This window comes from Ostrea edulis, chromosome 2 (genome assembly GCF_947568905.1).
Source record: "Ostrea edulis chromosome 2, xbOstEdul1.1, whole genome shotgun sequence".
Lineage (NCBI taxonomy): Eukaryota > Metazoa > Mollusca > Bivalvia > Ostreida > Ostreidae > Ostrea > Ostrea edulis.
In genome coordinates, this window is record NC_079165.1 from 30,702,242 (window position 1) to 30,726,288 (window position 24,047).

The 24,047-nt window shown below is 34.2% G+C and overlaps 2 protein-coding genes across 7 annotated transcripts in view; both read right to left on the minus strand.

Annotated features, from left to right (window-relative positions):
- Positions 1-10,454, minus strand: part of LOC125678879 (la-related protein 4-like) — a 48,774-nt gene extending 38,320 nt beyond the window's left edge. For both annotated transcript variants that reach the window (XM_048917643.2, XM_048917642.2), the window contains exons 1-2: positions 10,256-10,454; positions 7,047-7,142 (exon numbers count right to left, since the gene is read on the minus strand). In XM_048917643.2, the coding sequence (XP_048773600.1) occupies positions 7,047-7,142; positions 10,256-10,273 (114 nt within the window). In that variant the 5' untranslated portion in view covers positions 10,274-10,454. The remainder of the gene's footprint in view (positions 1-7,046; positions 7,143-10,255) is intronic.
- A 3,983-nt stretch (positions 10,455-14,437) lies between these two features.
- Positions 14,438-24,047, minus strand: part of LOC125678341 (spermatogenesis-associated serine-rich protein 2-like) — a 41,166-nt gene continuing 31,556 nt past the window's right edge. For all 5 annotated transcript variants that reach the window (XM_048916737.2, XM_048916736.2, XM_056153735.1 and 2 more), the window contains 4 exons: positions 23,821-23,940; positions 21,924-22,021; positions 18,347-18,434; positions 14,438-18,238 (listed from right to left, as the gene is read on the minus strand). In XM_048916737.2, coding sequence (XP_048772694.2) covers positions 17,742-18,238; positions 18,347-18,434; positions 21,924-22,021; positions 23,821-23,940 — 803 coding nt within the window. In that variant the 3' untranslated portion in view covers positions 14,438-17,741. The remainder of the gene's footprint in view (positions 18,239-18,346; positions 18,435-21,923; positions 22,022-23,820; positions 23,941-24,047) is intronic.

The window sequence follows — 24,047 nt, forward strand, 5'->3', positions numbered from 1 at the left end:
AAGTCAGCATTTCGCGAATTATATGGTCGTTATAACAATCTACTTTGCCAATACAACCTATCATTGGGTCAAATCTGCCTGACTTGTTTCATATAGATTGTTAGGCCGTTTTTGGCACAACGATATTGAATAAGGGTAACTCCGTTTGCCTTATTAAGATATAGAGCTCACAGCGGGTGTAACCGGTCAACAGGGGGTGCTTACTCCTTATAGCCCATAGGCATCTGATCCCACTTCTGGTATATCCAGGGGTCCGTGTTTGCCCACCTCTCTATTTTGTATTGCTTATAGGAGTTACAAGATGGATCACTGTTCGTTATCTTCACCTTCCTATATGAGGATTTCATAGAGAAAAAGATATATTCTGGTGTGGATGTCATATCGAATTTGTACGATGGAATACCATAGAGACACTTATAGAAGATTTGCTATGTGAAGAATTGTCTAACACAATATCATTTTTATAAGTTCAGTCATTGCCACTAACTACTAACTACAGCTGCAGAAATGGAGCACTGCAAGAATTTTTTAAGTCATAGAGTGGACTAAAGAAATGATTAATTTGGATCCTTCTAATTGGGGCTGATCACTGCTTTCAGCAATTCTTGTATCCGTTAAAACTAAATTACAAGTCGCGCCAGATAAACTTTTGAACGTTTTTCGCTGTAAATGCAAGGCAAATTGTGACACTAGCCGTTGTACTTGTAAAAACATGGACTGAACTGTACTGCAATTACTCAAATGATCACTTAATATATAATTATCAGGCACGTAGCAATAATGGCTCTACACCTTTTATCATTACATGCAAAGTTGATAAATTTTTACGTACAGAGGTTGATTTTTAGACAGATTGGTTGCCCTCCCTCCTCTTTTTTTTTTTTTAAATAGCATTGTCGTGAACTGTACACAGTGGAAGTGTAAAATTGAACTGAGAGAACAACCTTAGCCCCCCCCCCCCCCCCACCCCCCCCCCACCACCACACACACCATCAAAGATTTTTATAACTTTGGATTAAAATTTACTTGTCAATTTTCAGGCAATATTGTGAAATTATCTTCACCCCCCCTTTTTTTTTTACGATGCTGCGTGCCTGATTCATTTTGCTTTTAATTCTATGTGTCCATTGTTTTTAAAACAGATTACTCCTGAAATTCTCGGTATTAATTGCACAATAATTTGGATAGAACTATACATCAAATACGGCTATAACCCCCCCCCCCCCCCCCCTTTCCCAAACTCTAGAACTTGACGAAGTGCATGTATTAAAGATTTCTTTATAAAATCGAAGAAACTGAACCTTGTTTCGTCATAGATGTAGTACAAACTGTTAAAACTCAGCTTAATAAGAATTTGGTAACATAAGCTTTACTATACACTGTTTGTTTTAAAATACTACATGTATTTATGTGAAACATAGGACCGGAATGGTAAGCGCGCCTCCAACTTCCGATGTAAGGTAAGTATCTGCAAAAATGAAGGTCATCTTTTACAGACCATTTTTGAAGGGGCACTTGTTTTGTGTTAATAGTTTATTTTAATGTATAAATCTTCATGTGGTAACTCATATATGCCTAATGGACAGGAAAAAGTATTTTCTTCCAAAATCCAGTTTTTAACGATTTTTGTTGGAAAATGAAGATTTCAGCCCAAAATTCGGCAAGGGAAAATAAATTTTGGTGTAGAAAAGATAAGTTGTGCATTTGGACGTTTTATTCTTAAATTTATAAGATCAATGCCATCTCTTCTATAAAACAGTCATTTCCTATCATTTCCAGTTTTTCACTATTTTTGTTTTAGAAAAAGGTAGGTTTTCCTACCTAAAATGGTATTTTTCATATATGTTGCCAATAATCTATATATCTTACTTGTTGAGCAGTTTTTAAAATCAATCCTAACTTCAATTTTTTATTGGTAGACTCAAATGTATGACAAAATGTGGGTTTTTTTTCTTAAAATTTCAATCTTTAACAATTATATTAAAAAAAAGCAAGATTTTGCCCAAAAATTACAGTCAAGGAAAGAATGTATTCTGCTGTAAAAAAAATTAATCGAACATTTCCAGGTTGAAATTTGAGATATGAAACTTATTTTCACTGTATGTTACATAAAATGGACATTTTCTTCAATTTCCAGTTTTTAGCGATTTTCATGAAAAAACACATCCTTTAACCCCAAAATTCCAATTTTCCCATGGAAATACAAAAGCCGATTTTTAATATGTTGTTTACATATGTTTTCTTGCATGAATAATCAAAATTTCATTTCTGTTGCAATTAGTTTGAGGTTTTGCTCATTTTTGAGCTAGATTGACTAGACTATCAAAATCAGGTCCTTGGAAAAATTCCCATAGACTTTGAAATATTATGCGCGTGTGACTTTAATTATGAACCAAAAATATTTAAATTATCTCAAATTGAAAAGGAGTAAAAATCATTTTACATATGAATGAAAATTTAAAAAAGTTCTATTGTGTTGTAAAATGATGAATTCCACAACTCTGTCTCATGCTATAACAAAAATGAAGGAAGTTGTAAAAAGGAAATTAAAGAAAAAACCTGTCGTAATAATACGTGATCACCTGTAAAAACCCTTACTCAGCAATCTAAAACATGGACAAGACCTTGCACCTCTCTTTCCTGTTGACAAGTGTGGTTATATATAGTACAAGTATCACAGTGTTACATTCTAATCTGCTTCATATTGTAGTGTAAGAATTACAAGATCCAATTTAACACCTGTATACCCACTTAGTATAAACTTTCCACATGCATTTACTGTCATTAAAGCAATTGGAGTACTCCAGGGAGATAATATTTAAACAATTCACCATACAATCAATTCCTGATGGAAACAATAGGTCTACATTGTCCTGGTGTTACTCATAATCCCTTAATTATTTAAATGTGCTTTCCTTTGTGAAACATACAATCTATCTATTTTTTTTTTTACATATTGAAATGTTTAAATGTATATTACGAGAACTTCACCATTCATCTTTCTGAAGAAGAACAAGAGGCCTACAGGTCTCAACAGTCATCCCAAGTGTTTCTTTTTGATGGTGCATTGTATGATCTCAGTCTACGCGCAAGTCTATAATTTTTTACAGGACAGTCTGGTGAAAACACAAATTTTACCAGACCAAGCAAGTTTTTACCAGACCGAGCTTTTTCCAATAAAATTTAATTTATAGAATACCAAGCAACTATAACAATTCAAAATAATATCAAAAGACATTAAAAACAATTATGTAGTGTACAATGTGATTATTGCATAGAAGGAAAATAATTTAGAGCTGTGCGGTGCACCGGAAATTTCAGTACCTATCACTTTGATTACAAATTCCGGATTTTGGTTCATTTCGGTTTAGATTTTACACATACCAAAAACAACAAATATGGCAAGAAAATATTAAAAATAATTGTACATGTAAAACTGTTGAACAAGAAAAAAAGATAATGTATGCTTTGCTTTATCTAACAGCGAAATTGGCACTATCTCGAACAAGCATGGTCTTACCTCGTGCTCGTCATTTTGAAATGAACTAAAATACAACACCAACTCTGTCTTTGTTATCCGCCATTTTCATTTTCGGTTTTGACAGTAACTTCCGATTATAAAATTTTATAATCGATAATCGGAAAGGTAAACCAATCAATTTTCAATAATAATCGATCATCATCCCATCACATGCAACATTTCTGACAGTGCTGGGGTGAAATCAACATCATAGACCTATGATGACACATATTAAAAGCATATCCTATCATAGGGGAAAACGTTCTAATTCACAAGATTTCAAATTCTTTTAATTTCAAAATTTGTTTTTAAAAGCAGTGAGAAGGGGAAAATGGCAACTGGTGTTTATTTTTCCATCGGAACCTTGATCCTGTATCCAGATTTTTTCAACTGACCCAACCCTAATTTTATCGGGGAAAAAACAACGGTCTGGTGACTTTCGCATAGACTGTGATCTCACATTGACCAAAAGTTTGAAGTTACAAGACTTTCAGGCCTTAAGCAACCACTGTTCCAAATACTTTGTGGCCATGTGACGTTATCATAAGAAAACTCAGTATCCATCAGCAGATATCATTGTTAAATTTTGGTTTCTGTGGTGCATACAGACGAACCTTGAATATGATGAAAAGGCCACTATGTTACAAATTTATTTACGTGCAAATATCTTGCTGTAAAGAAGAGAGAAAAAATCACCCTTAATCAAAGGTGAGGTGAGACAGATTCAACATGTGAATCTTGTTTCATTTCACAGGGTTAAGAAACACACTGACTGATTTATAGAAGACCATCAGTTGAAAAGGTCATCAATTTCCGACAATCGATCGAGATTTGATAATCGATTATGATCGGCACAATTCTGTGATTGTCTTTCTTTAATTTTCTCATTTATTATTAAAAGAAGAATTATTGTTACCATCACATAACCTCTCATGGTTGCTGTCAACCATTTTAACATGCTTAATAATGCCTGGGTTAATCATGTTAATACAGAAAGCGGAGTGTGTTCCGAACCTGTACAACACTAGAATATATCTTAAGATGATGATGCTTGTATTTTAAACTGAAAAATCTGAACTGCTGAAATGAATAAAAAACAGATTTACAATTAGTGAAGTTTTTTGTGTGTGTGGGTGGAGGGGGGTCACATTTGACATTGCATTTATTACGGAATTACATTAATTTATCTGACAAGGTTTTTCATTGATTGAAATGGCCAAGACAGAAAGCCACAGTGAAACTATAAGTAAGTCGATCAACTGAATCCAGTAAATCTTATTCCTGTTAAAATGTGTGTATTCCTTTTGTAAAATGTGTGTTTTCCTTTTGTAATATGTGTGTTTTCCTTTTGTAATCTACCATTTAACACTGGAAATGTGCAACGGAGTGCTACATATAAGATTTAATCTTCATTAGAACAGTAATGATATTATTTTAAATCTATAAAATAAAACCTAGTATCCATTCAAGACAAGTGGTTATCTATTCAATTATTAGCCAATCATCAGTATGTTTGGGTCAGCTGATGCTGCTGATTTGACACCACTTAGTACTGTTATGCCAATTGCATGGGACCCCCCCCCTTAAGAAATAGACAAAAGATGTAGTTTGACAAACAATATTTACTTATGTTCAATAAGGAGAATAGGGAGTACTATTAAAAGTATCCAAACTCTGTGTCTGTGATTTATATTTCAAATGTTCTGGAATTAAACAGATTTTTACAAATTTTTATCTAAAACATTTTCACTATGAGCCATTTTGAGTCATCCCTTAAATAACAAATCCCCAGACTAAAGAGCCATGATTTCCAGACTGCCCATCATTATTACTATACACACCGGTTGGCTTTCGGGTGTCCAAGAATCAAAAATAAAATATTTTTTTAGATAATGTGCTTTTTATTATTTCAACCATATAGACCAATTCTTGTAGCATATTTCCTAATCTAGGAGCTATGAATTTCACAAATTCTGGTAGTCAAGGTCATCAGGCTAGTAGTTTATCACAAAGACAGGCAATATGCATTGGTGATAACTCAAACCACAAGTTAAATGTATAGTCTTCAAGGATTAGCATCCATGATTAATAAAGGAATACTGAATTATTTGACTGTCATTGAGTTTCAACATTATACAAGACAACAACAAGCAGCGTTTTTTTTTTTTCTACCCACTGGTACTGGTACCCATTCAATTGGGAAAAATAGTGTCAAAATCGAACCAATTGGGAATTTTCTACCAATGTATCAGCAAATGATTTCAACTAAAAGAAAAGAAAAAAACAAAACAAGAAGTATTCATCTCTTTACAAACTTTTTACGGTAATATTTGCTGTTGTGAGACATAAGGAATCGTCGTAGACTCGTTTTAGAATCGTCATAGCTGTACAAAACACACACACTGCCATGATATGTACTTCCGATTTAATATGGGAAGTGAGCATTATAGTTAATTCGTACGTTTCAGACTAAGTAAATTACGATGTCAGCAGTCTATTTTTCAGCAAGTGAATTGGGAATTTTTAGTCTCAAAATTGGGAAAAATCAACGGTTTTTGGCATTGGGAATGATACCGTTTATCGGTACCAGTTATATATGGGGGGGTGGGGGTGGGGGGGGGGGGGGACGCTGACAAGAAAATACAATTCAGATCAAAAACATCTTTTCTAAATAATGCAACACTCATTAATAATGAGATGTTTGCGGGGGGAAACTACATATAACAGTCTTGTTGCACCCACAGACTATCGAAACACAAAAAATCAGTTGGGCTTGTGTACGATTCAACTGGAATAATGGAACAAAATTTAGTAAAAAAAAAAAAATCAACAGATTCCTCTAGAGGGCCGTTGAAAATTCCTGGAAAGGCTGTCACTTGTCAATAACACAACTAGCCAATGGTCTTAAGAGGTTTCACAGTGGCTATAAAACGATGCCCAGGGTTGCGTTCAAGATCGTAGCTGCTAGGCTAAATATCTAGGACTATTTAACACACTGTATGAATTAACGTTTGTTATCCTTGTGTAGGGCTAGCCTAGATGTTTGTTCAACATCATTGCACTATCTAACCACTATGAAGCCGCTACAATTTTGAATGCAGCTCTGGATGGAGATTTCCAGCAACTGAAATTTGGGCATTTCCTTTTTCTACACCTCACTGGCCACACAGAAAATTTCTGTTGTATGCCAATCATAATCAGTCATAGATTTTGTTTTCAACTTCACAAGACATGCACATCATAAAGTTTAAAGAGGGAAGTATCATTTCTTCAAAGTAATGTCATTTGTTTGAAGATATAAATCTTAAAACTCCATGGAATTTAACATTGTCCTCTAACAATACTCCATCTAAAGAAGTCAACATTCTGAAATTTTCTCTGGACAAAGTGGTTTCAGGATTAGAGAAAGTATTGCATAATTGATCATTTTGTAAACTATTTTCACTCATATTTTCTAACACAAACATTTATCTAAACATTACGCACATTCACTCCTCATTCATTACATTGTATTTTGCGAACTTACCGGGGAAGTGAGTGGTAACTCAGCGCCCCTCTCGTTTCCCCGATCCGACGTCATTAGGGCAGCTGAGTTCTCCTCTGGACTAACCTTCAGTTCCACCTAGAACAAAAAATATGAAATGTTAATCTATAGCAATTGTATCAATACAATCTGCTTTAAAGATTTTTTTCAGCATTGCATGGCTTTAACAAAAAAATTCTAGATTTTAGTTACCACAAATTCATTTAAAAAGTTTACACTTGTAAAATCAGCATTAAAACCAAAGAGCTACCATAGTTTCCAACAAAAATGCATTTTTGCTACTAGTGTACAGAGAGAGTCATTCATATAAAAAAAATAAAAATAAACTACTACTACACAGATCAATCATCAGAATACTTCATGATCTAATTCCTTACATGCAAAGTGCAAAGTAGACCTTAAAATGAATTATGAAGATACTAATTACTAAGGAAAGTGAAAGTCGATTTAAAGGAACACAATTTACCATCTTAAATAAACATTTAAAAGGTCCAAAATAATTACAATTTTTTAAAGTCTAAAGGCAATAACTTAATAATGATGAAAATGGGTCAACTGACATGAAACTGTAAGTCATCAATGTAGGGAGACATACCAAACATTAATTCATTATCTACAAGCAAAGCAACCAAACAAAAAAAAAAAATGAAAATTATGACAGAATGACAGACAGGATTGGTAACACTATATACAAAGACAATTTCATGACAGGGGCATAAAAAATCAGGCACAATAAATCAGTTGCAAAACCTGGACAGAAATAATTTTGGTCCCTGTTCAAAATTCAATAGAGCTTTTTCACTAACAATTTGGGACTGCAGTTAAGGCATTTGGCAGAGTTCTTGAACCACCGGACTTCTAGTCCAGAAGGACATTTTTTAAAAGGAACTACCAAAAACAGTCGACGTTAACCGGTGGCCCAATGCCCGAGGCCAGTAAAATCAGGATCGGGCTTCTAAAAATATCTAACCCAGGAGTACGACGGGCCTGTAAATGTTTTCTTATATGTTCTGAATATATTAAAAATAAAGCGTGAGATTGACTCAGACTTTGTCATGACATAGCAGTTAAATTCAGCATCGAAAAACGATCAACCATGCTGCCTTTTCTGAAGTATAGGAAGGGGGCTTGTCCAGGAAAGTCAAAACCTCCAAGGCGTATAATTTCGCAATCACAGCCATCAGATCCAAATCCAAAAAACGGTTATACGAGGAGAAAACAGAACGAAAATTCATGCCCAATTGGACTGAGGCCAGGGTAGGCCTTGGCTAAGATTTGATTCTGGAGAAAACAAAATGTTTTATACGTGGTGTATACAAAACAAAGCGTCTGATTGTAAGTTTGTTTCTGGGACTGACAATTTTAAATTGTTTGCTGTAAAACAGCATGAAGCAAGTCTATCAGCGAGATTAATATGTTGAAAATAAGATAATCCTTTTAATGTCAGTTGTTCTCTAACTAGGATCACCTTGCAAATGACAAGTGGTCAAATTAGAAAAAAGTCAAATATTGTTCAGGCTTGCAAAGTTATCATATTGGGAGGCCTGAAGGACCTGTGCTTCACAGTTTTTCGTGAAGACTGCAAAAATATCATTATCCACCACCTAAATCAAAAATCATCTTTTCATTGGGATATTCCTCCTTTTCTATTTATACCAGAAATTTTGATCCCTTCACAAGATTTTGTGTATAATTTCCAAGTGAATGTTTCTGGTTTGCATATGCATTTCTGATTCTGTAAAGTTTTCAATTTTTCAGCAATTTGCGATGTCTCAGTCACTTAATATTAAATGGTCTACTTGGAGGAAGCTTATAAGGTAATGTAAATGACTGTCACTGAGATAGAATGAGATGAGCATAAGAAAAGGTGCCCTGAATGACTGATTCAACAACAGATGATAAGAATATGTAAACATATTATTGAGGAATTAACGTGAGTATGTGTTTCCCTCTTGGGTCCTGCAGGAAAAAGATGGGTCCAGCAAACACATCCTCCAAGAAGGATACCAGTTGGTAAATGTTTTCAGGACTTTGCAATGGAAGTGAGAAAAGTAGTCATTAGTCATAATTTGTTCAAGATTAGGAGATCATATCAATTAGATAGAAATATGAAACAAAATTTCAGCAATTATTCCAAGACAGCAAATTTGAAGCATATCCTTAGGAGTATTTTGAAATTATCATTGGCATGGTTTAGCAATTAAGAATTTACAAAATAATTCTTATGAAAATGTGGTCTTTTTCACTTTGAAAATGGGACCTTCTATCAGCCTTAATTTAAGAAATCCAGAGCTCTGTAATACTATTCATAACATGCACTGGGTACAAATATCTTGACTTTGGGCAAATTAAATCTGCTATTATGTCACATGCACTAGAACTGTTTTATGTCATTGTTCTAAGAGATATTGACAAAAGACAACAGAAGACTAGTACTATTGCGCAATAGTGATGTACATAACAAATGTCATTTTGTCGATGAAACCGACAAAAATCGCAACTTTACAAATCATAATTCATAACTTTCACGTTTTCTTATCACCTAACGCTTTAGCAGCTGTTGGCTACAAAGAGGAATCTTAATAAGACTCTGTAAATTATCTTTCAAACGTAAATCAAGGCTGTCGTGAGGTTTCATTATCGTATCCATTGTTTATTCTACAACAGCATTCTAGTTTTTCACAATTTACAATTTTTTTGCCGTGTCATTGACATTTTTGGTAGCACACTGTTGTTTCTCATGGAGGCCGCCATATTGAAAAATGGCTGACATTTCCGTCAGATTTTAGCCCACTGTAATGTTTTGCATATTTTTCACGTGACAGCAATGCATTTATCTTACTACATCAATACAGGATATTCGATATAAAAATTATGCACTAAAAATGTACACACATATGCAGATTAACACTGTTTTTGTTCCAAAACTCTTGGGATCGAACAACACAAGTTCAAAGGCGGGTCATGACGCGTTTTCTGACATATAATTGAAGAATTGCAATTATTTTCTCATAACACTATACATATGGCATATTTCTACCAAGAATTACAGTAGTGACATACGCTTACATGAATCCTACATTAAAATTCTAAGTTTATTACGTGATGAAATACATGAAACGTATGTAACATGGCGTCGACCGTGTCACGGAAAACATGCTGTCGCAACACTGACATCCACATGCACTTACTTTGGCTACGAATACCATCCACTACTTAAGGCTATTAAAGAATCCGTCTTGAAGACCTTTCGGAGTATTGTATCCACCTTTATACCGAAAAGTAACTAAAATGCGTGCCTAAGTAACGAAATGTGGTACAAACTTGCACTATGCAGGTTGACTATCGCCACTAGTCACATGGGCCGCATACATCCAACATGGCAACCGCAATGTGAAAACACGTTACATTAGCTTTTTATTTGTGTTGCTAAAATATTGGTGGGAAACGTGGGAAATATACATATTTTAATGTAGATATTATTATATTGTATTTGCAATTAAAAATAATTTTGAAGGGTTATGCTTTGTGCTTTGGCGGGAGAGAGGAAGTCTTCAATGACGTAACATCTCATGGAGGCCCTTGCAGGGGGTTTACTTGCATTGTGATATGTGCGTTATGCACTAGGCTATACTTGCGCCTAATTGCAAGTCTGAATCTTTCATATATATTTTTTTGCAAAGTTCGTCAATTCTGCCGAATATTCCAAAGTGGTGAAAAGAAACTGTTATGTCTTTTACACTTACGCTTTATTAAATGAAATAGAAAAGTAAGATCGACTGAAATAATATTTAGATCTAACAAATAATATCAATCATATCTCACAGAATATCAATTTGCACTTGCTTCTGAGCTTGATTTCGACGAGTCGTTTTCGGAATTTTTACCCCCCAAACCCTCGATGTATTTCATGTCCTCCTTTTATGGCAACAGACGCAGTTGTCGTTCTTGATCACTAAAATCATTGTTGTTTGGGGAGCGGATCTTGTAATTTGTAAATCCGACGAAAATTTAGTTGGCTTGCTTTTTTTATACATATGTATATATTCATGCACATGTATGTTTAAATTTTCATTGTAGACTTTCGTTTCTTATATCAAAGCAGGTTTTCGAGAAACAACAGATTCCTCTTGCACCTAGCTGCGGCTGTAATATTTGTAGAATTAACACTTTTTCTCACTAGTATATCATGTGTTCACGTTAAATATATCATTATACTGCCATCTAAATTGCTCATACTTTGAACAATATAGTACAGAGTGATTTTCATCCCCAATAAACAATTTACATGAACAGCATAGATGTTTTTCTAAGTTGGGAATAGGGGGATTGGGATATCTATGTTTCAATATTTACAATGGATGGGCACTGATTCTTAATTTTGTTAACGAAGATCTATCATTTTTTTTAAAGGTAACCTTAAATAATGTCAGTTGCAGTCTGTGTTCACTTTGATTTACGATTTTGCTATAAAAAGCAATTTTTCAGGAGTCTGCACGGTTTACATGTATATTTTTTATACAGTTGTCCATGTATTTTGTTTGATGACACTCTTGTAGTTTATTTTTCAGGGTTACACTTGGGAAATATCCAAAGAAATGATATTCAGTTTTTGTAGCAAAAAATAGCATATTTTTCTCTGTTTGGGCGTATCAATTAATGTGATATGGTGACATATTTCTGTCTACACTGAAGAAAAAATGTGTTACGTGTAACATAATAATGTTGTATAGACCGTCTTCAGCACTATGGTATTTATGGACTGGGGGCCTGTCTATAACGTGCTCCCTTGTTTGTTTATTTACATCAATATTTACATATATAATTCTGTAACCGACAGTCTCCAAATCACAATCATGACCGGTGATTCAAAACATTCCCGCACATACAATTAAAACATCTTACATTTTGTTTGACCTCAGGTCAAAATGTTTCCTTTATAGTTTCCTGGGCCTACGCCCTCGGGCGACATTTTATATTCAAGTCCAAGAAAGTCCTAATTTCCATTAAATAAATGTATATACCGCGACATGTTGTCTTTATCGTGAATTTGACATTAAAGTAAGTAACTTGAAATGAAATACTGTTTAATCTGATAATATACAGATTTCGAATAACATTCGATATACTTTAATTGTGAAACGATGGACCATGAAGTAGTGATATGAAATTCTTTGAATCACGCAAAAATAAACGTTTATTCAAAAAACATTAATCGATGGAATACATCGAAGGAGGGTAATTCATTTGGTTCTAATTTTAATCATATACATTAGATATTGCACATGCAGTAACAATATTTTCCCACAACTTACAGGCCGTGTGTTGCTATTTTTAATCAGCAGTAGCATTGAGGACATATCACTGAAGCTGTCTGTGTGGTGAGTTTCGCGTAAATCGTGTCTCTTCGCAATGGTGCATGTTATATAGACAAATATTTGTTATAAATACTCTTGTCTGGAACCCAAAACCATGGATACTGACTATATCGCAAAAAATTGAAAATACAGGTTATGATTATTTATATACATGTCTACAGTTGTTTTCCAGGGACTGGTTTTACAAGTACCTTTTATGATATATCTTGTGTAACTGCAAATTTATGGCAAATCCATAAAAAGAAACATATTTTCACAAAATATACTCTTATGCGTGTATAAAAATTGAGATAGTTAAACTTTTTTTAATTAACAATTAGAGAAGAACTTTACAAATATTATGCATGCAGTGCATGTTGAAATAGTTATTTAACAATTAGTCTTCGTCATAAGATCTTTTGTAAAATGGACTCCGGATTCTAATGAAAATGAGGTCGCAATAAGCATGGAAATCAACACTTGAGACACGGAGCTCCGGGCATCGAACTCCTCTAAATTTCAGTCGAGAAGTAATGCAGTAATGTTTGTATTGTGGTTTCCCAATATTTATAATTATCAATGCTCACAATATCATAGCACAAGTTCAAATTACTTTAAAAGGAATGAATATGTTATCTTTTGTTGGATGGAGGTATTCCACGAGAAAGAAAGAAAGAAAGAAAAGACGGAAAACTGCATCATTGCGCGTAGTTTTTGTTTAATATTTCCTGAAACTTTGCGCTTGATCTACTAAATACATTGAGAGACACTTGATGTGAATTTCGATTAACTGCTGAACCGTTTTGAAGATATCAATGACGAATTTAGAGGGGGGGGGGGGGGGGGGCTCCCCTCCCCTTAAGTGACTCAAGATAACAAGAGACCCATGGGCCGCATCACTCACACGAGTTACCTTGGCCCTGCCATTGTTCAGATGTTGTGATTTTTAAAGGATTTTTTTTTTTTATAAATGTTTATTCTCATGAATTTTTTTTTACTCCATATTGTAGCCCAGTGGACCACAACATAACTGAAAATGAATTAACACAACACAGATTCCGCAACACCAATGATTAACAAAGCTTTCACATCTGGTTCAGAGGTTCTTCAGTAGATTTTTCAAATGTTCACAATTTCTTTAATTATTTTGAAAATGGTGACCCTTCATTCGAACAATTTAAAATCCCCATTTACCCGGGGATGCTTTATGTAAGTTTGGTTGAAATTGGCTCTAGAGAAGTGGAACATGATAAAAGTTTATTTGGACAGACGCTGGACAAAATGCGATCAGAAAAGCTCTCATAACAGGTGAGCTAAAATGCTGAACCCCATTTTACCCAAACTTAATTATATTGCAAAATTACAGCAATAAAATACAAGTCTGAAAGGACCCCAAATCGTGATGGAACAATTGGCCTCTAAATGCTTGAAGCCACTAACCTGAACAGTTTGGTAACAATATCTAAAGGGACATGGAATGCAACTGCTGATGTGTATGAGGTGAAAATAATGAATAGCAATCAATGTCATATCTCCTACAAGGAAAACTGTCTCGGAGGAGTAAGCATCCCCTGTTGACCGGTCACCCCTATTGCGAGTCCTACATCTCGATCTGGTAAACGGAGTAAAATTGGTTAGCTGCAGAACTGTAGCTCTCCGAAAAAACATTGTGACGGAACTCTGTTCCATCACAATATTTTTTTCAGAGAGCTACAGTTCTGCAGCTAACAATTGATATGAAACATGTCAAGACAGCATTTGACCCAATGACAGGCTGTATTGGTAAACTAGATCCTTATAACGACCACAGAATTTACAAAATGCTGACTTTAAATGAGACTGTTGAAACCCCTGTACATCAACTTGTGTATGTTTTGGTGACTGACCCCTATGAAATATTGTGACATGTTGTTATTTATCCTCAAGATTTTCTCATTGCCAATGGAATTTTCACACAAACTTTGGAATTTGGTGAAACAAAGATGTTTATAAAAAAAAAAACCCACCAACAGTCTGTGCCATTGATATGTTTTAATAATATAGATCTATATATAGCTATGCATATATATATTGTGAATACAGTTGTTTTTGTTGTTGTTTTTTTTTACAAGATTTGAAACATGTCAACATCCTCTTAAGTTATCAAACAAACTTCCCGTACCTAATTCAACATAACAGTAGCAGTAAAATCATGGACTAGTGACCAACACGTGAACATGGACCAGTGATAATTTACCCACACACATGATGAGGCAACAAAGTGATGGTCTAAAAATAAAACAACCAAAGTCGAGAAAACACAGATCAAGCAAAAGGAAACGAACAATAAGCTTTCACTATATATACAGTATATATTTATAATCCAAGTTTCCATTGTAAATGAACAGACAATGAAATAAAAATAGCCATTAATTAAACTTCACATAGAGATGCAAAAAAAAAAATACAGCAAATATGAGTCAATCCCTTTAAATTCTGTTTTATTTTCATGTACACTGGTTCATATTGCTATTTTCCTGAATTCTGTTTTAAATACCAAATGCCACCAGACTGCTGATGCACATTGTAGCTATATCAGACAATACAATTATTGGTTCAATAGACAGGTTAACAATCTTAGAATACTGATGTACATGAACCAAAAAATGTGGTTATATTAAGACATTGACGAATGTAAAGGAAATAAAATGAACCGTACCTTGTGAATTGTAACTGAAGAAGATCACATTCTGTTGAAACTAACAGCAACCTCAGTAGTTTTAAACCTATCCAAAACATTTTCAATTTCAATTACCATGTCAAAGAAGTAATTCAAAGAATGGAATACAATTTGCCCTTTCGGGAACAAAAAAATTGTGACACCGAGGGTCAAGAATCAACAAATCAATCCTGATTTTTTGTTTTATTGTTTGGCACTTCATCGAGTATAACTTTTAAATTTATGGGAAAAAGAATGCACCAAAGTTATTAAATCTAACAGTCGGTAGAGGCTGTAATAGACAAAAATTTATGCCTGGTACATTTTCAGCAAAAAAGTACCTGTTGTCTAACCATACAGAGACAAAAATACCCAATATTCTAACACAGAAAATACAAAAAAATTTTTAAATATTACATGCATCTTCGAAAGCTCAAAGGCCTATAACTTGTTGCATAAATTAAAAAATACAGTTGTTTAAAAATCTTGTGACCATACAAAAATATAGAGTTGCTGTCATTCAACTCCGGGTTATTTAAATAGACACGAAGCAGAAGCATATTAAAAGTAAGTCGATGTTTATCTACATTATACGATTCTTGCACGACATGCATAGATTCTGAGACAGAAAACACTTCAAGTATATGGGTTACACATCTTCATCTTGGTAAAAAATATTACAAAATACCAGATACCAAGAAATTTCTTCTCCCTCAGCCAAATTTTCAATCTTTTCATCATTACTTCTGACAGGGGGAAAGTCACAAGATCGTATGTGCAAATGTGCAAGCACACGACAAAAACTTTCAAAACAATATAAAAGACAGCATTTTTTGTTTTGCATTTTTCACATGGGTAAAGGGAAAAGAAATCAAATGATCCAACACCTTTTAAGCTTTACAAAAAACCTGCTTATAATGAATTTTATTGATAATGAATGTTTGCTTATAACGAACATTTGCTATATGAAGATATACAATTTATACCCCGAACATATGTAACAATGGTATTTTTTTTTTTTTACACAAGATTTTACAAATTACCAATCATAAAGTAATAATGACAACTCTACATATTTAATACATCCTGTTTTTTTGGGTAGCTTTTGTTTCTTTTTTTTTCAAACCAAAACAATGAAGTCGATTTGCATTATACGAAAATATCCAATATGTGTAGTAAATCATAAACTAGTACACGTACCCCCAAAATACCAACTATGCAGAACCAAGTAAACTAGATGTCAATTCAACTTTGTTAAGGTACTGTGACTCACTACACCACTATCAAACTTCTAATCAACTATTCCCCCTCCCCCTTCAAATTTACTGATATATCAAATGGGAAATATGGTCAAATGATATGGGTAATATATTTGTAGAAATTTAAGCATCTGTGAATAAATATTACATTCCAGAGGCAATTATCCAAAAACATGTTACTAAATATCACAGTTATGTGTATCATGATACTACAATAATGGTGATTGTCTGTTCCTACGGAAACCAGAGGTTTAAATCACAGATTCTCATTTACTTCTGTCTGTCCACAATCAAAGTGCAATATATTTATGGGTCAAATGAACTGATTTCATGTACAAGATACATATATTTATGTAGCATTCAGGAAATTCTGATACCAGCATACCACGGTAGTCCAAAGTGTAGAATATTGCAAAAATGTTTGTGACTATGCCCCCGGCAGTGGCTAATTTCTATGGTTACAAATTTCCCCTTGATCATTCCATTAAAACTATGAAGCCTCTGTCTTGTTAAGTTCACAACTTAAGAAAACTCTATTTTGCAAAGTAAAAACTTGTGACAAGTTGAAATTACATATAAAGATACAGACTGTAAACACTATGCCCTTCCATCTTAAATCTTTGGGGCATAAATCAGTGCATATGTACTCAAAAAAATCTACATTGTGATTTTTTTTTTTATTCAGAGGCCTTGATGTATGATATTTGCCAAAACGTTTACTGATGGAAATTTTTGTGCATGATTTTCTTCATTTATCTATAAAGCACTAATTAGCAATAATTCAATACTGATGTGTAACAAGAAACAACCAAATATTCATCACTGACTTAAAAACGACTACTAACTACGCTGTCAAAGTCAAATAATGATAAAAGCAGTTTAAAACTTATTTAAACACTGACAACATTGAAAAAATGGTTGAGGTGAAATTTAAAACATTAAGTAACAAGATTTTATCACAAATTGAATATACATATTACAATAACAATTTTCTATCTAAAAATTCAAAGAAAATAAATTATCCTGTGAAATAGTACACATACTTACTAGACATCAACATTACAATTCCAATATTTTTCCATATGCAACTATCAACATATACAATATTGAATATTAACTTCCAGATATGGTACTTTTCACAATTATACAAGCAAATGATCTGAAACTATGTAATGAATGCTAAGTTCTGTTTGGTGTTTATCATTCAGAATATAACTTTTATCTTTTCAAAGATACAGTTTAAAGACCACTTCTTTAACCATTCAAAACGGAGAACAATTTCAATAAGTAACACAATATCACTTGAGCTGAAACAGAAAATAACAGTGAGACTAGATTAATCAAAACAAAGAGAAAATTGATTTCATTCCTGAGGTTTATCATTAGAATCCTTTCCTCCTCGTGATTCTTTAACGCCCTCCCTGGCAGTCCTCGGCCTCTCATTCACCCCAGCTGTATTCTGCCTCTCGTTGCGAGAATTACTCTGTCTCTCTCCTCTCTGTGGAGCACTTTTTGGATAATCATCCCTTGGTCGATAATTTCTCCCGTCGTTGTCTCGCCTGGAATTCTGATAATCCCCTCTTCTCCTATAACCACCCCGCTCATAGCCCCCCTGATTTCTGTAGTAGAACTCGCCCCCATCTTTCCTTGGACGGCCCCTATAACCACCTCCCCTGCCTCTGCCTCTTCCCGAGTACTGAGATCTCCTAGCAGCTTCGGACTCTAAACCAGACTTTACAAGGCCATTTTCAGATGATTTCTCTCTAACGCTACTTGTTTCACTGGGATTGGCTTGCTTGTTGGCACTCTCTTCAATGACAGTTTTCTTCTGTGATGCATGAGTACTTCTACTCGATTCATCTACAAGAAAGAAAATGAGGTTTAGTCAATTTTTGACTACATACAATTGTAAATATCTTTCAAAAATATTGTCCACAAAATATTGGATGGAGGTTGTATACAACTTACTAGAAATGTGACCACTGTTTGATGTTGGACTAGACTTTGTGGGTGAATGGGTTTGGTCACTTCTTTGTCCCTCAACTTTCATATAACCCTAGAAAGATGAGAAAAAGGCTGTAACTTAAACTGTAGAATGCATATATCACACTTTAAACATAATTCTTATTGTTTCATTCATTAAGGTGAAAAACAAGAGGCCAATGGACTGCAATGGTCACCCAAGTCACCTTGCTCATACTGGGATAAAGACTCTTTTTAGGATACTAAACGTGTAAATCTTTAAAACCTTATTGTGGACCAACCCTGGCTTCATGGTCATGGACTCAATAGATATACACTTCACAAGGACACTTTCATATTCAGAGTTTTCTGTTTGCGACAGGGGGCCCTCTTTCTTAAGAAAGTTAGGGTATATTGTTGTTACCCTGGTCCGTCTGTCACACTTTCTTACTCCTCAAACTCTTTTTTTATTTCAAAAAGTAACCAATTAATCTTATAATGGAATATGATAGGTCGTATCCTGTAAATGTGAAGTAAAGTTTCAGAATTTTCAATTTTATCATGGGGGTAAAAAAAAAAAAACCAAGAGGCCCATGGGCCACATCGCTCACCTGAGTCCCCTTGGCCCATATCTGAAGACTTTCCGAATATATTTGCATGTAAAACCTTAGTCCCTATTATGGCCCAAACTACCCTTTGCAAACTTGAATCTACACTATGTCAGAAAGCTTTCATGTAAATGTCAACTTCTTTGGCCCAATGGTTCTTGAGAAGAAGATTTTTAAAGTTTTTCCCTATATATTTGTATGTAAAACTTTGATCCCCCTTTGTGGTCCCATCCTACCACCAGGGGCCATGATTTGAACAAACTTGAATCTGCAATATGTCAGGAAGCTTTCAGGTAAATTTCAGCTCTTCTGGCCCAGTGGTTCTTGAGAAGAAGATTTTTAAATGACTCCACCCTATTTTTGCATTTTTGTGATTATCTCCCCTTTGAAAGGGACATGGCCCTTCATTTGAACAAACTTGAAAGCCCTTCACCCAAGGATGCTTTTGGTCAAGTTTGGTTGAAATTGGCCCAGTGGTTCTGGAGAAGAAGTCGAAAATGTGAAAAGTTTAACAGACAGACGGACAAACAGACAGACGGACGGACAAAAAGCGATCAGAAAAGCTCACTTGAACCTTCGGTTCAGGTGAGCTAAAAAACTATGTTTTTTCAACAACAACAAAAAAAGCCTCATTCCCAGAACTCCCCACACATATAAGCAATAATTAGTGGTGTCCTGTAAATGAGTAATAAGGTTTTGAAATAATCATTTTCACCCTGGGGGCCAAATGGGGGTGCATGTGTTGAAAAATGACATTTTATCTAAAATAAATACATAAAAAAAACTACCCTGGTTCCCAGAACTCCTTTTACAATCTATGCAGTAGCCAATTCATCTTTACAAAGCTGATTGGTGGTGTCCTGTAGATGTGCAATAAGTTTTCAGAATTTGCTTTCTCACCTTAAGGGGCAAATGGGGTGGGAAAATGACAAACAAAAACCTGGTGCCCAGTGCATTATGCAACAAAAATATATTTGCTTTAAGGGTTGGAATCTCAACTATTCTAAAGATATTTGAAAAATCGAAAAATGATGTCGGTTGGAATGATCCTGGGACACTTGCCCATCAGAATACTCTTGATATGTGCATCAAAAATAAATATGGTTTAGGGGTCAGTTTTAAATACATTTCAACAATTATGTATCTTGACTTATGCAGCTAGAGTATATATGGTTAGAGTATGTTGTCTGGTAATTATTGTGGCTTCTTTGTTAGATACACAGTACAACAGAGAGTACATCTAAAGGCAAACACTTGTGTGCAGGTATTACAAACACTTGTGTGCAGGTATTACAGTCTTATGACAGCATCTAGTTATTCCATCGTTTCCCTTTCATAATCCGAATTTATATGAATAATTTTGCAGAGATGGTGGATAAAAAAAATTTGAGACTTTAAGCAGTGATAAATCATACATTTCATTAGTTTTCATCAAAGGTTTTCCTAGTCTTGACTTGTCCAATATCCAATTTTTAGAGAGTCTCTTTTTTTCTATATATAAACTCGGGAATAACTGCAAATTAAACCATGAACCTTCAGGCCACCAGAAGTCAATATATTTTCTCCCTAAACTCTTCATAAGACATTAAGAGGAAACAGTAGAAGATTTTATAAAATGTTATATTTAGCAGAAGTGCTAGATGGCAACTTCTGGAAATTGTTTAAAAATATACTTATTTCCTTGTGTTTATTTTTCTCACCAATAGATTAACATATTTCCTTGAACATTTTAATAATATCAGTAGACACCAAAATCTTTACCACTCTTGATTTATTTTTGAACATTAACACTTAAGTAATGAATTGCATATATTTCCTTAAATTTTGTACATGTATGTTAATAATCAGAGACTGTTGTAGTTTGAAACATAAAACATTCAGAAATGATGGATCTTCAGTTCTGGGATGCAACTGAATTCCTCAGAAACCAGAGGAAAACTGGCCAAAAAGGGAGGAAAACACCTCACCCTACTTGGGAATATATCATTTTCTGCCACTTTAGATCAAATCCAGAGTGTTTCATTTTTCCGAAAATTGAGCAAATCAGAGGATTTCCTCTGAAAAGAGGAAAAATCACACCCCTGTCAGTTGTACCGCTGCCCAACATGCTTCATGTTTGTGGTCATCACAAAATGTGGATTAAAATCTGAATATTTCAAATTCTTGATATCATGAGAAATGTGTGGGTAATCAGGTTGTGCATGAGATTTTGAGAATATCAGATGCACCAGAGGCACTAATATCAGATATTGTCCAAAGATGAAATCGATTTCTTGTTTTTCAATGTGCTGTTTCTTGCTATTAGATAAATGCATTTTCATTGGTATTTTAATAATGATAAAAGGTACAAAGATGTTTAATCTTTTTTTTCAGACCCCCCCCCCCCCGGTTGCTTGCAATAACTGTATTTCTAATTATCTATTTCCCTGGGACTATCTGGGCTTGAGAAAGATTTGTAATATATTCCTGTGTAAAACACTATATATCCGCATGTATAACTTTGATCCCTATTGTGGCCCCAACATATCCCCGGGGGCCATGATTTTTACAAACTTGAATCTGTACTATGTATTTTTATTGATTTTCTCTATATATTTGTATGTAAAACTTTGATCCCCTATTGTGGCCTCACCCTACCCCTGGGGCCATGATTTTAACAAATTTGAATCTGCACTATGTCAGGAAGCTTTCATGTAAATGTAAACTTTTCTGGACCAGTGATTCTTCTGAAGAAGATTTTCCCTATATATTTGTAAGTAAAACTTTGATCCCCTATTGTGGCCCCATCCTACCCCTGAGGGTCATAATCTTAACAAACTTGAATCTGCACTATGTCAGGAAGCTTTCATGTAAATTTGTACTTTCCTGACCCAGTGGTTGAGAAGGAGATTGTTTATAGCCAATTTTGATCGCTTGGGTCAGAGATTGAACATTCTGGGCAATAAAAACGGTCTTCTAAATGATTGAATGCACACCTGTATCTGTAATGAACCTTTCAGCCTCCTTTGGAGTTCTGCCATTTCGTGAGCTTCACTGGCACCTATGTTTTCCTGTCCCATTTCATGTCCCGAATCTGCAGAGTATAACAAATTGTTTCAACATACACCCACGAGTATGTAATCTAGGGTGTTTTTATCATAAAATGTTTGTTTTGTGACATTAAGTAGCAAACATGGCAAAAATGCCAGGACTCAGTTGCATGAAGGTTAGTTAACTTTAATTGACAGTTAACTTGTCATTAACTTGAAGTTAACTGTCAGTTATAAACTTAACTAATTTTTGTGCAACTGGCCCCTGGAGTTGTAGAACTTTACAGTACATGTAGTATGAGCCATAGGGGTGCACCGATATATCGAGATCTTGATATATATCGATATTGAAGGCTTTGTCGAGAATCGATACATAACCTTTGATACACCTACCGATATATTTCTTTGCGTATTCGGATTAACTTTCAATACTTTTGATCGGAATCAACCTTCCTAATATTATTTATGCAAAACGTCATTGAGAAAATTCTTTTTTTTTGCTTATAGGAGTTATGAGATTGATCACCGTTTGTTATCTTTGTCTTTCATAAACACAGCGAGACAATTCGTGCGTCCAGGGATTTTGGCTAAGTATATGTATATGATTTTCTTACCTTCGTAATAGCATCAGTTCGTAATGAGATAATTAATCAGATTTAGTGACATATTGAAAAAAAAATAGTTGCTACTCTGCACGAAGTTGTGAATTCATATACTTTGATTAAAGTTCAGTGAATGATTGTAATTCTCTTGTGTTTTTTAACTTTGTGTCATGAAGAAGAACAAGGAAAAGTTGTTTCATATTTTTTGCTGTTATCTGTTTTTTAATTTCACATTGATAAATAATAAAACCCAATATATTGTGTATCGTTGAATTTGATGTATCATATTGAATTTTTCAGACCAATACTCAGTCCTAATGAGCCATCATCAAGCTGTGACATACTTTGGCAGTCAAAATAAATTAACAACCAGAAGTTCTTGACTTCATTGAGTGGGTTCAGATTGTATTGGAGACTTTTACACTGTTTTTATCTTTTCATTTGCAAAATCTAAATTTTCAAAGATTTTTTCCCCTCAAAAATCGTCATGGATGACCTATATTTACTTTGGTTGTATCAATTCATTACCTGATTGACATGTCAGGCATAAAAATAAATTTTTGCCTAAAAACTATTTTTCAGCTTCTTAAGGTGGCTCACTACACCCAGAAATAGTTTCTCAAATCAGTACGAATTGATTTTATCATAAAAGATATGATGATATACAATAAGCATATATGCCAAAAAGGCAAAAAAATATACAAATTTGGATAAAAAACATGATTTTCAAAAAAAATATTTCAACACATCTGAATAAAAGACTCTGGGAGATTTGAACTCGAGATCTGCGGCTCACCATCCCAATGCTTTAACCACTGAGCTATGATGATAGTCAAACAAGTCGATCGATACAAATACTTTCACAAAACATTTAAATTGCCGTCTTGTGACGTGGTGTCATACAGAGTATAAGCTTTAGTGTAGTGAGCTACCTTAAGCACTTGCTTCACAAATTCAATAAAACCATTTGTTATCATGCAGTGAAAACTAAGAAATAAGTCAACAATTATTGAGCTTACCACTACTAACCAAAATCACTCTTAAGGATTTTGAATGTACAAGTGTGTTCATAATAATATTATTTAAAAGCAGTTATAATTCATATTTCATACTTCCTCCAGCATATGATGAGGGCACTTTGATTTGCCTTAAATAGTACCAACTTGTTGTTTTGGTATTATTTCATTTTGTATTTTTTTTTTTTTATTTAAATTTTGCCTTCCCTTTTCCTTAATACTGACCGACAACTGGTGCTGGATTGTTGAGAGATGAAGCTAAACTATCCACCTCTTCTGGTCCACTACTGGCCACGGAACTAATAGATGGACGACGGGCGGAGTATGAACATTTCACTGGTACAACTGAAAGAGAAAACTAACGCCTTCAAAAATGCTGAAAACCGATATTTGAAAATCTACAGATTATCGATTAAATATTATTCACTAACATTGATAAGATTTTGCATGCC